The sequence below is a fragment of the Olea europaea genome, unplaced genomic scaffold (assembly GCF_002742605.1).
Source record: "Olea europaea var. sylvestris unplaced genomic scaffold, O_europaea_v1 scaffold578, whole genome shotgun sequence".
NCBI classification, from domain to species: domain Eukaryota; kingdom Viridiplantae; phylum Streptophyta; class Magnoliopsida; order Lamiales; family Oleaceae; genus Olea; species Olea europaea.
In genome coordinates this window covers 391,893-408,603 of record NW_019264120.1, presented here as the reverse complement: position 1 = coordinate 408,603, position 16,711 = coordinate 391,893, and the positions used below count along the sequence as shown (strand labels likewise).

The window sequence follows — 16,711 nt, the reverse complement described above, 5'->3', positions numbered from 1 at the left end:
TTGTCTTTGTTGGATATAGTGATGAATCTAAAGGATATCGGTTATTAGATCCAACTACAAACAAAATTACAGTTTCACGAGACGTTGTTTTTGATGAAGCTGCATCTTGGGATTGGAAAGGGAAAGAAGTTGTGGACCAGACACCATACCATTTTGTTGATCCATTAACATTTCAAGCAGGTCCGTCACAAGTTGGAAATTTAGAGCATAATCCAAACCCTACTCCAAGAAGTGAGGAAGAATCTGATCCAGAAAGCCCTCCAAGAAAGACACGTTCACTACAAGACATATATGAGTCATGTGAACTTGGGTTGTTCTCTAGTGAACCACAATCATTTGAAGAAGCCTCAAAAGAAGTATGTTGGACAAAAGCCATGAATGAAGAAATGTCCACAATCGAGAAAAACAAAACTTGGAAGCTTGTTGCCTTGCCAGAAGGGAAGAAAATCATTGGACTCAAGTGGGTCTATAAAATAAAATACAATGAAGATGGGTCGATCCAAAAGCACAAAGCACGTCTTGTTGCAAAAGGGTATTCTCAACAGCCCGAAATTGATTACACTGAAACATATGCTCCGGTTGCAATAATGGAGACGATTCGTACTGTTTTGGCACTGGCAGCTCAATTGGAGGTATGTGTTTATCAACTTGATGTAAAGTCGGCATTCTTAAATGGTGAAATTCAAGAAGAAGTTTATGTCGAGCAACCCGAAGGATTTGAAATCAAAGGACAAGAAGGAAAAGTCTATCGTTTATACAAGGCACTTTATGGTTTAAAGCAAGCGCCGCGAGCATGGAATAGCAAAATCAATAGCTATTTCATCCAAAATGGATTCAATCGAAGCACGAGTGAATCATCTCTATATGTCAATAATCTTGGAAGAGACTTTCTTGTAGTATGTCTTTATGTGGATGATCTTCTATACTTTGGTACAAGTAAAAGCATGGTGGAAGAATTCAAGAAAAAGATGATGAGAGACTTTGAGATGAGTGACTTGGGTCAAATGAAATACTTTCTTGGCATCCAAGTCAAACAAAGCCCGGGAAGAATTTTTTTATCTCAAGAGAAGTATAGTGATGATCTTCTAGAAAAATACAGCATGAACCAGTGCAAGCCAGTCTCTACTCCAATGGGGCCGAATGAAAAATTCCAAGTCAATGATCACTCAATCAGTGAGTTTACTTTCTAGGTTCATGAATGAACCAAGCAAGAATCACTTTACGGCGGCAAAAAGAATTTTGAGATACCTTAAAGGTACAAAAAATCAAGGCATTGAGTTCAAAAAGGAAAATAACTTCAACCTTGTTGGCTACACTGACAGTGATTGGGCAGGCTCACTTGTTGACCGCAAAAGTACATCGGGCTACATCTTTTGTCTTGGAACAAATATTATTTCATGTAGTTCGAGGAAGGAAAGGTCTATAGCACTATCTTCTGCAGAAGCGGAATACATTGCAGCTGCGGATGCCGCTTGTGAAGCAGTTTGGCTTAGAAGAATTCTAAAAGACTTGATGTTTGAACAACAAGAGCCAACAACAATACATTGCGACAATATGTCAGCAATTGCTATGACAAAAAATCCAGTTTTCATGCAGATCGAAGCATATTGAACTACGTCATCACTTCATTCGAGATTTGGTAAGTTGAGAAGAAATTTGCATGGAATTTATCAACACAAATGATCAGCCAGCAGACATTTTAACAAAGGCAGTCACATTTGACAAGTTCGACAAGATCAAGGAAAAACTCAAGATTACAAATTAAGAGGGGGTGTTAAATGTGGCATTAATTTGTAATCTTAGGAAATAAATAAGGTTACATACACTTGAAGAAAATGTATCAAGAAAATACATGATGCAAATTCATGAATTATTAGGTGTCCATTTATATTCCCATGTCTCTAGAGTTATCCATGTGGTCTTATAAATAGAGGTCATTCTTGTAGTCTCATTGTAAGGAAAAAAAAAGAAGAAAACATTATTGAGTATGCTGTAGCAACTCAAAAATTATCAATAAAAATTCAAGTTTTTCTTCAACACTTCGTTTCCGCACTAACAATATTATATTATTTAATTTTATACATAAGTTACTAAAATGGTCGACATGTTCTAAAATTAAAGTGAATTCTGGAGCAAAGCTGTCACACGGAAGATAAAATTCTTCTGATTCTGTAAATATAAAATCATATTAATAGAACAGTCTCTTAATATGACGCGTAAGCGTGAAGCGTGACCAACGGCGGAATAAAAGGTTGAAATTTGCAGCTAATGACTAAGTTCAGGTAATCTGTTCATAAATCGCTTGTCACCCCAAAATTTTATGGGATTTAAACTTTACAGTGTTTATTAATAAAGATTATTACACGATCTAATTAACCCTAAAACCAAGATATCACAGCTGGAATATTGTGATTCCCACCAGGCAGGATCGATTTTTATGCACGTCTGAGAATAACTCTTTGTAAATTCCTATTAAAAGCTATACAAAAGAAGTTAGAAGATACTGAGAAAGGGATTATGGGCAAGAAGACACTATATTCTTCATATGATCTTGTGTATTAGTAGCTCACATGTAAGTGTAATTTTTGAGGGTTTCCCATCTAGAGATGGGAAAATTATTGCACATTTAGCTGGAAATTAAACCGAGTATCATCGAAATTCTGTACTTTGCTTATTCGTTAGGTTAAAAACATGGCAATTTAATTTTAAAAAATTAGAAGATGTTGTCATGCCAAGAAGAGATTAACATGTAATAAATTTTATGCCCCTGTTTGGCGGGATTAGTATTAGCCTCTATGTAGGAAAAAATTTTGGTTTACATATAAAATATTTTATTGTGAGAATGTGTAGTTGAAAATGAATTTAATAAAAAATGATTGTAAAAATGGTTGTCAAACAAGGGCTAGATTTTTAGTATACTTTGATAAAAGTTGATAACATATGTGGTTAAAAAGCTATGAATCTTATGAAATATGTGTATTGAAATTTAATGTGTGTTTGAGCCACGTTATTTTTTAAGAATGTATTTTGGAATAGTATATTGATGGAGAGTGTGTGGTTAAAAAATAAGAAAAAGTTTTAAATTTGTGTGTAATATTATTTTATTGAAGAATGTGTGGTTAAAATGATATTAAATCACTGTTGAAAAACGTATTTTGTCAAAATAATGGGGGCTCAAACATGACCTTAATTAGTTCTAGTCCATATACTGAAAGCTTAAAGCATTTCCAACGTATTCTGCATAAGAGATTAACATGTATCAGCCCCCCAGGGCACATCCAAGTTGGCGGAACAATCATATTGGGGGGCTCTGGAACTAAGTGTGGGGAGTTCGATTCCTGGTTGGAGCAGCCAAGTGATGTAATAACCAGAGGAAGGGTTGGAGCAGCTTGGTGATGTAATAACCATGGAGGAGGGTCCCTTTGGGGAAGGAGTAAAAGCCATGTGGGAACCTGGGAACCAACAAGGGCACAACCTGCGATTTACCTCCACTAGTCACTGAGGGGCCGGGGGCTAGAGGTCCAGGATTTAGTCCGGCTAAGCTGGGACACCTGGGTTATCAAAAAAAAATTGAGTCCCATTATTTCTCATTACATTAAAGTAAATTTTTCTCTCTCCTACTTTTAACCACACAATCTTCAATAAAATAATATTACACGTAAATCAAAAAATTTTCAACCACTCATTTTTCAAAAAAATACTATTCATCTCATTATAATCTACAAATAATGGGGCTCAAAGGGGGGCTAATAGAGCTCTAAACCTTATCTATTTTTCTGTCGTTTCAGCCTGACAGATTCTTGTCACGTGCATCGAAGAAGGTTATTTTTGCAAACATCATCTATTATTACTTACATGGAAAAAATTTTAATCTATCCATGGTTGTATTAAAGATGCTCTTATGCATTTGGATATGTAATAAAAATTATAATATCAAAATTGATGTATATATATGATGAAGATAATCACATTAAGAAAGTTTTCTTTGATATTGGATGTATAAAGAAATGCAATGATTCGTTATTTTGGCTAGTTTATTTAGATAATGGTTTTATCTTCTAGTTGTTGACTTTTTTTTACAGTCATTTGTAACTTTATTAGTGCTTTTCTTCGAAAAAAATTATAAATCATTTATAAATTATCAAATTTCATTTTCAATCACAAATTTAGATGAAACGAACTAGTGTCACTTATGTATCATTTATTCTATCCATTTATAAATTGAATCATTTATAATTATTTCCAAATGAAGGCTAAATAGGATATTTGTTTGAAAGAAGCCACATTATAAATTTCAAGAGATCGTGTTAAAATACAATAGAAACTTTGGCAAGTAATCAAACCAAGTTTGAAATAACTTATATTTGGCTTTCAATATGTAAATGGATGGAGCTCTCTTTGTCCTAACTTGGCAAGCCTGGGTTTTTTTTTTTTTTTTTTTTGGTATTTTTTTTGTTATTATCATTATTATTATTATTATTATTATTTATTTAGTCAAGTGAGTCCAAATAGTCACCACTCCCCGGGTTTCCTATCCTGCCACTTTTGCACCTTGTGATCCTTAGAAGAAAATCTTTATACATCAAAGTAGGAGTTCAACCCTAAATGACACCACCACTACCAACATAGTAACTAGTAACTACACTATAAGTAAGTTTATATGGCATAAGGATTCTAGTTAAGGATGCCACAGAAGACTTGGTACATGGTTTAGTTGGGATCTCCCTTTTTGGAGAAGATGGATAAAGAAGATTCGAGTAGCTAAGTTCGAGTAAGTGAACAAATAAAGTGAAAGAAAAAATTGTAGTTAATATGGTTGTACGAGACTTGGAGGGTACTTGATTAGCATGGAGGAGGACCTATCAGCTACATTCAATTTATTGAGCATAGAGGCCGGTAGGAAAGCAATGTCATGTGCATTTGAGCGGCATGCGTTTGTGCTTTCATGACTTTAATGGAGTTTATTGATTCATGGTAGGAATTAAACATTTCTACTCGAGGATAAAAGAATTTGCTTGGATGCTCGATATATTAATGAAGACTATAAGGATGCTATGAACTTTCAAAATGTGAGGTAATGGTCATAATTTTACCCAATCTCCTTCAGGCAGTGAGTTCTTCGAAAGTGATCAGAAGTTGAAAAAACACTTGATGTTACATATGGTGACGATGAATATTCATTGTACTTTCTTTACCAAACTGGATAATTTTTTCATTTGCACTATGTTAAAATTTCGTCCTACGACTTAATTCGAGTGATTGAAAGAAAACAATTTGTAGGCTTTTAATCAAGCAATATATGGGACAAGGACCAAGTTTCACGGTTACCATGTCCGATTTCTAACTTGTTTAGACAATGTCATACTCATCTCCACGATCATGGCAGTCTTTTGATTCAATAATTTAATTTCTTTATCCCTCAAAAGAGTTTCTTAACATTATAATATTTTAAAAGTAATTCCATTTTCTCCCATTCCCAGTTACAAGTTTCTTTAATTTTTTTCACTGTCACTCTCATTCAACAAACATTTAACATTCATGAATCAGTTGAAGTCACAATCAAATGATTAGAGAAGACAGTTAACATTTTCTAATTAATTCTAAGGTGGTTTAGGCCCATACCAAGACAGAAATTTTTTAAAGCTTTAATTGCTTGTATTTTAGTCTCCCTAATGAGCTGTACAGGTTTTCGTTTGGTATGGTTACAGAGTATTAGGACCACTCCATTAAAATATAATTTAGTATATTAAATATTTATTAAAAAGTCAATCACTATTATATTATATCATTCCTCCATTGGGTATAAATATGCCACAGAAATTTCTGCAATTCCAAGCGGGTATTAGCTTCACTATTTTTAGAACAAGAAGAAAACATTTCTTCTCAATCTTCTTTTTCTTAAAAGAATTACCAAAAGAAAAAGAAGAAAAAATGGAGCCTGTTGGAACCTTTCTAGATGAAGAATGGGAATCACTGAGCAGAATGTTTTCCAGTGAAGATTCTGATTTCATGCTGCATTTCCACTTGTTTTCGAATCAAGTCATAAACGGGTTGAGCTTCTTGACTCAAACAGAAGAAAATGTGGCTGCTGGAGTTGAGGATTCTGTATTCTTTCCCTCTGATACTCTTGACAGCACTACAAATTTTTTCTATGTTTCTCAAGAAAGTAGCAATAGCAGCACTGAAATTGACAATGTCCTTTTCCCTGGTCAAGAATTTTTTTCTAATTTCCCTGATCGTGTAATAAGTGACACGTATGATAATTGTTCTGATAATCATGTGATGGAAGACAAGTTGGGCAGTGGCAAAATAGGCAATGCAGACATTGATGATTCTGGCAAGACGATGCAGTTCAAGAGGAAATCTGATACTCCTGAGCAAAATATGGAGGAAAATTCATCTGAAAGTCCTAAGAAAAAATATAGGGTTTCTAGAGATGTGAGTAGAATGAATTCAACATTGTTTAAATTTTCTTCTTATGTTTTTATATCATCTCTAATGGATTAATTAAATCAATGAGTGCAGGCATCAAGGATGGTCCAGTCCAAGAAGAACAAGAAAGTTACTCGAAATAGCAACGACGCATTAGAAGAGACTAATGGCAGAGGAAGTGGCCTGAGTTCCAATAGTTGCAACCCTGAGGATGACTTCAACGGTTCTCAAGAATCCAAAGGCTCGGGCAGTCTGAATTCAACTGAAAAAACAAGAGCCAGCAGGGGTTCTGCAACTGATCCACAAAGCCTTTATGCAAGGGTATGTAAAAATTTGATATGATCACAATAAGGTTATACGAATAATGCTACTTTGCCAGAAAGATGTTAATAGATGCTTTGACATAATGGATCTTGGCAAGGTATGATTGGATGGAAAAGTTGACCGTGTTTTCAGCCCAATAATAAAATGCCATGAAATATCATGTCAAGGATTATATCAACCTCTCAGGCACAGTAGCAAGATTCAAGGTTAAATACATTTTTAAGGAGTCATTCGAGGTTTTCTGATATCATTTTATCGAATTTTGCAGAAAAGAAGAGAAAGGATTAATGAGAGATTGAAAATCTTGCAGAACATTGTCCCAAATGGAACAAAGGTAAAACATTGACTAATACTAATCAATCCTACCAAATTAATGTTTTCCTAGAATCAAGGGAAACTTCAAATTTCGGAATACTGAGTTGTAAAATGGAATTATCAGGTTGACATTAGCACAATGCTCGAAGAGGCAGTCCATTATGTGAAGTTTTTACAACATCAAATTAAGGTATGGGTTAAAATGTATTACTCGTCATCTTTCTTTATCTCCACACAACTGAACAACAGAAAAGATTTTAGCTTATTTGTCTTTTTTAATCCATTAACTATATACTACTGAAATAAATTAATAATTATGTTTAGAAGTCTAATTACAAGGATAAGCCTACTAATCCAAATTTGTACTTCTTTGCAGTTATTAAGCTCTGATGATCTGTGGATGTATGCCCCTATTGCTTACAATGGCATGGACATTGGCCTTTATCAGAAGATATCTCCTACTCTATGGCCTCAGAATTGATGCAGCAGCTTATTTACTAAAATATTAACTTATTTTTGCTCTGACTTGTAATGAATTTGTTGGAAAATGGCTATTAAAATGGGTCAACTTCGAGCCCAAATTTCAGTGGGACACACATTTTAATTAATTCAGGACCTAGCGTATTCACATTCTACTTCGCGAGATGATTAACGTGATATATTTATTTGTCGAAAACCATTTAGAATTGAATGAATTATTGAATGTCAAAGTAACACACTTGAAACTATAAATTATGGAAGAATTTGATTTGCCAAACACTTATCCCACATAGGAAAGTTAGGAAACTTTGGTGTAGTTTAAATGGTGAAAGTTTGAGAATTGGGTTTGGGCTCCTAGTGGTACCAATAGTCTTTGGAAGGGGGAAGCTTATATCCTATTGGGTTTGGTCATAAATTCACACGTGCGCGCCATCGTCGTCTGTCCGACAGGCTCGGCAAGGGTGGGTCCTTGGGCTATATTAATTCTTTTGGACAAAATTTGTTTGAATTTTTTGGACCAAATTGTAAATAATCAAATTCTCGGGTACATAATGAAATTAATTTTGGCTTATTTTCGGGTAATTTTTCTTGTGTGGATGGTCTGTTAAACAGTCGTCTGTTAACCAATCAAACAATCGACTGTTAACCGTCTAAACAGTCGACTATTAATCGACTAAATCGACACAATATCGAACCAACATGTCTGTTCGAGTTTTAAAGGCTGCCTGAATAGTGACGACTGTTCGGGAGGATGTTCGAATGACCACGAACAAGTTTATAAATAGCCTACCCCACTGTCAGAAAAAATTACACCATTTTCATTGCAAATATTATCTGCATTGAATATCATCCTCCCTCTCTCTCGTTCTGATATTATTTTCAGAGTTAAAACACTTTGTTGTGTTCGTTGGAACTCCTGCAGATTGTTGTGCTGCTTCCGTAAGAGACGAAATTCGTTCTATCCTGAGAAACGATTGCTGGACGCCTTTAGTACCGTTGAAGGCAGCAAATTCGTTTTAAGAAAATATCGTGAAGTCGGTGGGCTCCAATTAACTTTTCTGATCCTATTGATCGTATTTTTACGCTGTTCAAAATTACGTAATATAATTCTATTGGATTATTTCAAAGAAGAAACTTATACTCCAGAAACAACAATCTTAAAATGAATTTTTTTTGGTTTATTCTGTTTCTATCCCTTCTTATTGTCTATCTTCTGATTGTGTTTTAGAAATGGCAATTTCATGTACTACACTCCCAAATACGACCAGGGAAAAACCCGAGAAATTTAATGGGTCAGATTTCAAGCGCTGGTAATAGAAAATGTTTTTTTATCTGACAACATTAAATTTGACAAAATTTCTCAAAGAAGATGCACTTTCATACACTGAGCAAGACAGTGATGTTGAGAAATTGACTGCAGTTGATGCATGGAAGCATTCTGATTTTCTATACAGAAATTATGTACTCAATGGATTGAATAACACATTATATAATGTGTACTGCAATGCGAAGTCTGTAAAAGAACTATGGGAATCTTTGGACACGAAGTACAAAACTGAAGTTGTCGGCATGAAAAAATTCATTGTCGATCATTTTTTGGATTATAAAATGGTTGACAGCAAGACTGTTATATCCCAAGTTCAAGAACTTCAAATCATACTTAGCGACATCCATACCGAAGGAATGAAACTAAGTGAATCATTTCAAGTTGCTGCACTGATTGAGAAATTACCGCCTTTCTGAAAAGACTTCAAGAATTGTCTAAAGTATAAGCGAAAGGAAATGAAACTTGAAGATATCATTGTTTGGTTGAAAATTGAAGAAGACAATCGTAAATCTGAAAAAATGAGTGGTGCATCTTATGCTATGGAATCGAAAGCCAACATTGTAGAAGGAGGTTTAAAGACAAGCAAAAAGAGGAAGCATAATGGAGAAGGACAAATTGGTTCTTCAAAAATTGCTAAAAAGTTCAAAGGTAACTGTTATAATTGTGACAAGGCAGGACATCAATTCAAGGACTGTCGAAAGCCAAAGAATGTCAAAGGAAAAACTCATCAGGGCAATGTAACGGAAGATGACAACATCTCCGATAAAGTACAAGATATAAATTTTTCTACGGTCGTCTCTGAATGCAGCTTAGTTGGAAACATTAAGGAATGCTGGGTGGATACTGGAGCTACTCGTCATATATGCTCAAACCGTGGGATGTTCTCTACCTACAAAACGATGGATCATGATGAATACCTCTACATGGGAAACTCTTCATCTTCCAAGGTAGAAGGATATGGAAAGATAGTGCTAAAAATTACAAGTGGAAATGAGCTCACTTTGAATGACGTTCTTCATGTGCCAGATATTTGAAAGAATTTGGTATCTGGTTCCTTATTAAGCAAGAACGGGTTTGAGATAGTATTCATTTTAGATAAGTTTGTACTTACAAAGAATGAAATGTTTGTAGGAAAGGGCTACTTGAATGAGGGGCTCTTTATGTTGAATGTAATGACTGTTGTACCTCCGATTATGAATAAAATTACATCTTCTTCTTACTTGCTTGAGTCATTTAATATTTTGCATGAACGATTATAAATTTGTACTTACAAAGAATGAAATGTTTTGTAGGAAATGGCTACTTAAATGAGGGACTCTCTAAGTTGAATGTAATGACCGTTGTACCTCTGATTGTAAATAAAATTACATCTTCTTCTTACTTACTTGAGTCATTTAATATTTGACATGAACGATTGTGACATGTAAATTATAATACTTTGCGTAGACTAATCAAATTAGATTTATTATCAAAGTGCGATTTAAATCCTAATTACAAATGCGATATATGTGTAGAAGCTAAAATGGAACATTTATCCTTTCATTCGGTTGAAAGAAGTACCAAACCCCTAGATTTAATTCACACTGACATATGTGATTTAAAGTTTGTTCAAACTAGAGAAGGTAATAAATACTTTATCACTTTTATCTACGATTGTACTTGATATTACTATATGTATTTACTCAAAAGCAAAGACGAAGCAATTGAAGTATTTAAACACTACAAGTTAGAAGTTGAAATCACCTTAATAAAAAGATTAAGGCCATAAGAAGTGACAGATGTGGTGAATATGATTCTCCATTTGAACAATTCTGTTCAGAACATGGAATTATTTATCAAGCTACCGTGCCTTATTCTCCTCAATCCAATGGTATTGTTGAACGCAAGAATCGAATATCGAATGAGATTATGAATGTTATGTTAATAAGTTCTGGATTACCACAGAACTTGTGGAGGGAAGCCTTGCTTTCTACCAATTATATTCTTAACAAATTATCACATCGAAAAATGCATAAAATACCTTATGAAGTTTGGAAATATCACAAACCTAATTATAAATACTTGAAGGTATGGGGTTGTTTAGCTAATGTAGCAGTTCCTAAACCTAAAAGGGTTAAGATATGACTTAAAACCATTGATTGTGTATTCATTGGCTATGCTTATCACAGTAATGCATGTAGATTTCTTGTACAGAAGTCTGAAATACCTGATATGCATGTTAATACAATTATTGAGTCAAGGGATGGTACATTTTTCGAAAATGTTTTTCCTTATAACATTCAAAATGAATCAAATTCATAAAAGAGATCTCGTGAAAGTGAAGAAGTTATAGATCAAGAATCTATAAATGAACAACTTAGACGTAGTAAGAGGGCTATGACGTCAACCTCCTTTGAGCCTGACTTTCTAACATATTTGTTAGAAAATGAACCTCAAAGTTTTAAAAAGGTGTCATCGATCGAAGATTCATATTGGAAAGAAGCTATTCATAGTGAAATTGAATCCATACTACAAAATAATACATGGAAATTAGTAGACCTTCCGCCCGGTAATAAGCCTTTGTGATGTAAATGAATTTTCAAAAGGAAAATGAAAGTAGATGGATCAATTGACAAATTTAAGGCTAGACTTGTCGCGAAAGCAAAAACAAGGTCTTGATTATTTCAATACTTATTCTCCTGTGACAAGAATCACTTCCATACGTATGCTTATTGCGATAGCAGAGTTGAATGGTTTGAATATATATCAAATGGATGTTAAAATAGTTTTCTTGAATGGTGAATTAGATGAAGAATCTATATGGAGCAACCTGAAAGATTTGTGGCCTCAGGACAAGAAAAGAAAGTATGTCGACTTGTTAAATCACTTTATGGATTAAAGCAAACTCCTAAGAAATTGCATGAAAAATTTGACACGATTATGATGTCAAATGGTTTCAAAATTAACGAGTATGACAAATGTGTTTATATTAGGAACACTGAAAATGGTTACGTCATGGTATGTTTATACGTAAATGACATGTTAATTATGGGTAACAATGATACCATAATTCAAACTACAAAAAGGATTGCTAACAAATAAATTTGAAATGAAGGATTTAGGTGTGGCCGATATTATATTAGGAATTAAAATTTCTAGAATATCCGATGGCCTCATATTGTCTCAATCACACTACATTGAGCAGATTCTTAATAAATTCAAGAAATATGATATTATCCCTATGAAAACACCTATGGATGTTAGTATGCATCTTGTTTCTAATACTAGTGATCGTATGTGTCAATTGAAATATTCTCGTATTATTGACAGTTTAATGTATGTCATGAACTACACACGACCTGATATTGCTTATTCCATTAGTAGACTAAGTCGATATACGAGCAATCCAAGCACTGATCATTGGAAGGCAATTGTTAGAGTTTTAGGGTATTTAAAACATACCAAAAACTTTGGATTGCAATATTCAAGATATCCAGCTGTACTTGAAGGATATTGTGATACAAATTGAATATTAGATACTAAAGACTCCAAGTCAACAAGTGGATATATTTTTACACTTGAAGGTGCTGTAGTATCATGGAAATCTTCAAAACAAACATGTATAGCTAGATCAACGATGGAATTCAAATTTATTGCGTTAGACAAAGCTGGAAAAGAAGTCGAATGGGTACGAAACTTTCTAGAAGATATTCCATGTTGGATATAAAACTTGTGCTTGCTATATGTATCTATTGTGATAGTCAATCAGCAATTGGTAGGGCACAGAATGCGATGTACAACGGTAAATCTTAATATATATATACGTCGTAAACACAATACCGTTAGACAATTGCTCTCTACTAACATTATCTCCATATATTATGTGAAGTTAAAAGAGAATATTAAGGATCCGCTAACTAAAAGTTTAACAAGAGAGCAAATCGAAAGTTCATCGAAAGGGATGGGATTAAAATCAATAAAATAATCAAAAATTTCTATGGTGGCAACCCAATCTAGTTGACTGGAGATCTCAAGATTTAGGTTCAATGGGACAACCAAACTGTGGGAAACTTAGTATGCACTAGGGAGGTTTTTACTCATACCCATTCCTATGATGAGCCAGTGCTTAACTGTCGCAAAATAGGTTAAATTATGTTTTTAATGGTTTCTATATCTTAATTCGTTCAAGTGCAGTATAGCAAAATGCTCTTTTATAGAAACTACCTATGTGGATGAGAAGGGGCCGCTTCTAAAAGAATTAAGTGAAGATGAATTCTCTAAAAACACTCATGAACCAAGGCCAAAAATGGACACAAATGTGAGAACCAACTATGTTCGAAGAGAACTGTGTAACTTCTATTGTCTAGGTTTACATGCACAACTGACTGTTCAAAGCAACTTGCTACTCATTGGCTAAATAAATCTGATAGATTTTACTAGGGAAAGTTCAAAGTCTTTGGCTGCTTATATCGATACAGTTTTCTTCAATTTTACTTCGATAAACATATCAGATATTATTTGGAAAAAGGCCGATATATTTCATTCATGTGTGGGATTGTTGGAAAATAGTTAGTAAAATGGGTCAAATTCGAGCCCAAAATTTAGTGGGACCCACACTTTAATTAATCTACTCCGCGAGATGATTAACGTGATATATTTATTTGTCGAAAATCATTTAGAATTGAATGTCAAAGTAACACACTTGAAACTATAAATTATGAAAGAATTTGATTTTCCAAACACTTATCTCACATAGGAAACTTTGGTGTGGTTTATATGGTGGAAGTTTGGGAATTGGATTTGGACCCCAAAGGGTACCAATAGTCTTTGGAAGGGGGGAAGCCTATATTCTATTGGGTTCTGTTATAAATCCACACGCGCACGTCGTCGTCGTCGCTATACCGGTCGGTCGACCGACTCGGCACGGCACGAGCTACTGTCTGAGTCCACGTGTCCGAGTTTGGTTCGGTTTGTGTTCGGATGCAGGTGGGTCCTTGCGCTATATTAATTTTTTTGGACAATTTATTTGAATTTTTTGGGTCAAATTGTAAATAATCAAATTCTCGAGTACTTAGTGAAATTAATTTTGGCTTATTTCTGGGTAAATTTTTCTTGGTCTGAAGGGTCTGTTAAATAGTTGTCTGTTAACCTACCAAACAGTCGACTGTTTACTGTCTAAACCGACGCAGTATCGAACAAACATATCTGTTCGAGTTTTGAAGGCTGCCTGAACAGTGACGACTGTTCGAATGGTCACGAACAAGTCTATAAATAGCATGTCCCACTGTCAGAAAAAATTACACCATTTTCATTGCAAATATTATCTGCATTGAATCTTATCCTCCATCTCTCTCGTTCTGATATTATTTTCAAATTTGAAACACTTCGTTGCGTTCATTGGAACTTCTGCAGATTGTTATACTGCTTCCGTAGGAGACGAAATTCGTTCTATCCTAGAAAATGATTGCTGTCCTTTAGCATCGTTGAAGGCAACAAATTCGTTTTAAAGAAATATCGTGAAATCGGTGGACTCGAATTAACTTTTTTGATCCTGTTGATCGTATTTTTACGCTGTTCAAAATTACGTAAGGTAATTCTGTCGGATTGTTTCAAAGGAGAAACTTATACTCCAGAAACAACAAAATTAAACTACGATGAGAGAATTTCTCATGTTTGATGTTATACTGAAACGGAGATCCGGAACGAGAAAGTTTTAGCCTTGTTCAATATTCACAAATCATCTTAGGTATTGTATACATCTAAATGATAGACGAACAAACATTAAATTTTATCTCCCTTAATATGGAAATTCCTGCAATGTGTAACTTATATGTAGGTCGATCGACAGTAGTTTTCTCTTGAGTCCCTTTTGTGAAAATTATTCCGCAAGTGGACGGTATTGTATACAAGTAATAAAATCATATCTAACGATGAACTTATGAGAATTAATTATCCACTTATTAACTTTAGTTTAAATATTTGGAATTCACATGATCACTGATTTTGAGTTTTGGTACGGATTACTTTAATTATCAACTAAAATAAAAACTGAGAATACGTCAATCTTTAAGTTTATTATAATTACGAAAAGCACTAAATCTCTAATTCATCTATCATTGTTAACGTACTTCGATTTCAAATTACTCGTTCATAATTAATTCTTATTTTATGTTCACAATCAATATTTGATTCCTCATATGTTAAACCACCGATGTATATTAATCCAATTTTTATATGACCGCCTATATATTTATGGATGTGAATATTGATAATAATATGAACTAATTTGATACCAATATAGTGAATTAATCCAAAGAGGAGAGGAGAAGAATAAGAAAGAGAGAAGAAATCAACAATCTTTTGACCCACCAAAAATTTGGGCAAAATGTGATATATAATTTGTTTAGACACCACAACAAAGGAAGCCACAAATCTACCCTTGAGCTAATTAGTTTATTCCACTATATCCATAGTTAATTTATTCCACCAACATCTCTTCAAACTCACATTGCTACAAGAAGAAGCAGGAAGAATTTGTTAAGCAAGATATGAAAAAGTAAACTGAATGTGACTTTATCAAGAAGTCAGCAAGCTACAAAGATAAAAACAAATAATAGTAAGGGGTAAGAAAATGGAGCTTGTCTGGAACTGGTTGCAAATCAGATGACGGTCAATTTCAACGTACTTCATACGGTCATGAAATTTAGATTTGTAAGAGATCTAAGTAGCACTTTTATTATCACAATACATCGAGGTTACAAATGGGAAAGTAATACTCTTGTTTACAAGTAACTAATGAAACCACACAATCTCAGTGGCATTGGATAACATAGGATGATACTTTGCCTCAAATGAACAAGAAACAACATTTTTTTACTCTTTCAAGATATAAGAGAAACATCCAAAAAGATACAAAAAGCCAGTAGTCGACTTATGATCAGTGGAGTTAGTGGCTCAATCAGCATCATGGTAAGTACGGAGCACCGAAGAGAATGTTGATGAAAACAATAGACTCTGAAAACAAGTACTGTGAAGATAGTGTAAGATACCAAAAGCTGCCTAGTGAACTGTAGCAGGAGCTAAAACAAACTGACTAACTATATGAACTGCATAAGCAATATTAGGAAGAATAATAGTGAGATAAACCAGGCATCCAACAATAGTGTGATACAAAGTGGATTAGTCAATCGTACATCATCCAAGGATGAATATAGAGCATTAACCTTAATAGGAGTATCAACAATTTTAGTATCCATAAGACAAGAACACTCAATAACATCAACAATGTACTTAGACTGAGAGAGAAAATAATCTCTTAGGAAAGAAGCAACTTCGATCTCCAAAAAATAAGACAGTACACCTAATTCCTTATTTTCAAAACGATAGGCCAATTCTGATTTCGAACCAGTAATCTCATCCACATCATCGCCAACAATAATCATGTCATCAACATATAATAAAAGTGAATTGCGACCAGCCAAAGTGCATCTAAAGAAAAATGTAGAATCTCGTGTTTGGATGTAAAACCAAGAGAGGCAACAACGGAGGAAAATCTCTCAAAAATAGGCATGAGGTGCTTATTTAAGACCATAAATTGCCTTCTTGAGTTTACAAACATACCCAGAAGGATGAAAAACACCACGAGGGGAAATAATATAAACATCTTCCTGAATATTTCCATTCAAAATGGCATTTTTGACATCCAATTGAGAGAGACTTCATCAACAAATAGATGCAACTACAATAAGTATATGAATAATGGTCATCTTGGTAATACGAGCAAAGGTCTCCTCATAATCTAGACCATACTGCTAAGTAAATCCATTAGCAACCAAATTAGCCTTGTAATGCTCA

The 16,711-nt window shown here is 34.1% G+C and overlaps 1 protein-coding gene across 1 annotated transcript; it reads left to right on the top strand.

Moving 5' to 3' along the window:
* The first annotated feature begins 5,931 nt into the window (after positions 1 to 5,931).
* LOC111389316 (transcription factor bHLH85-like) lies at positions 5,932 to 7,658 on the top strand. The gene is made up of 5 exons (XM_023014234.1): positions 5,932 to 6,438; positions 6,526 to 6,753; positions 7,025 to 7,090; positions 7,196 to 7,261; positions 7,448 to 7,658. Exons 1-5 carry the CDS (start codon positions 5,932 to 5,934, stop codon positions 7,550 to 7,552), a joined length of 972 nt encoding a protein of 323 aa, XP_022870002.1. The 3' UTR covers positions 7,553 to 7,658.
* The last annotated feature ends 9,053 nt before the right edge of the window (positions 7,659 to 16,711 follow it).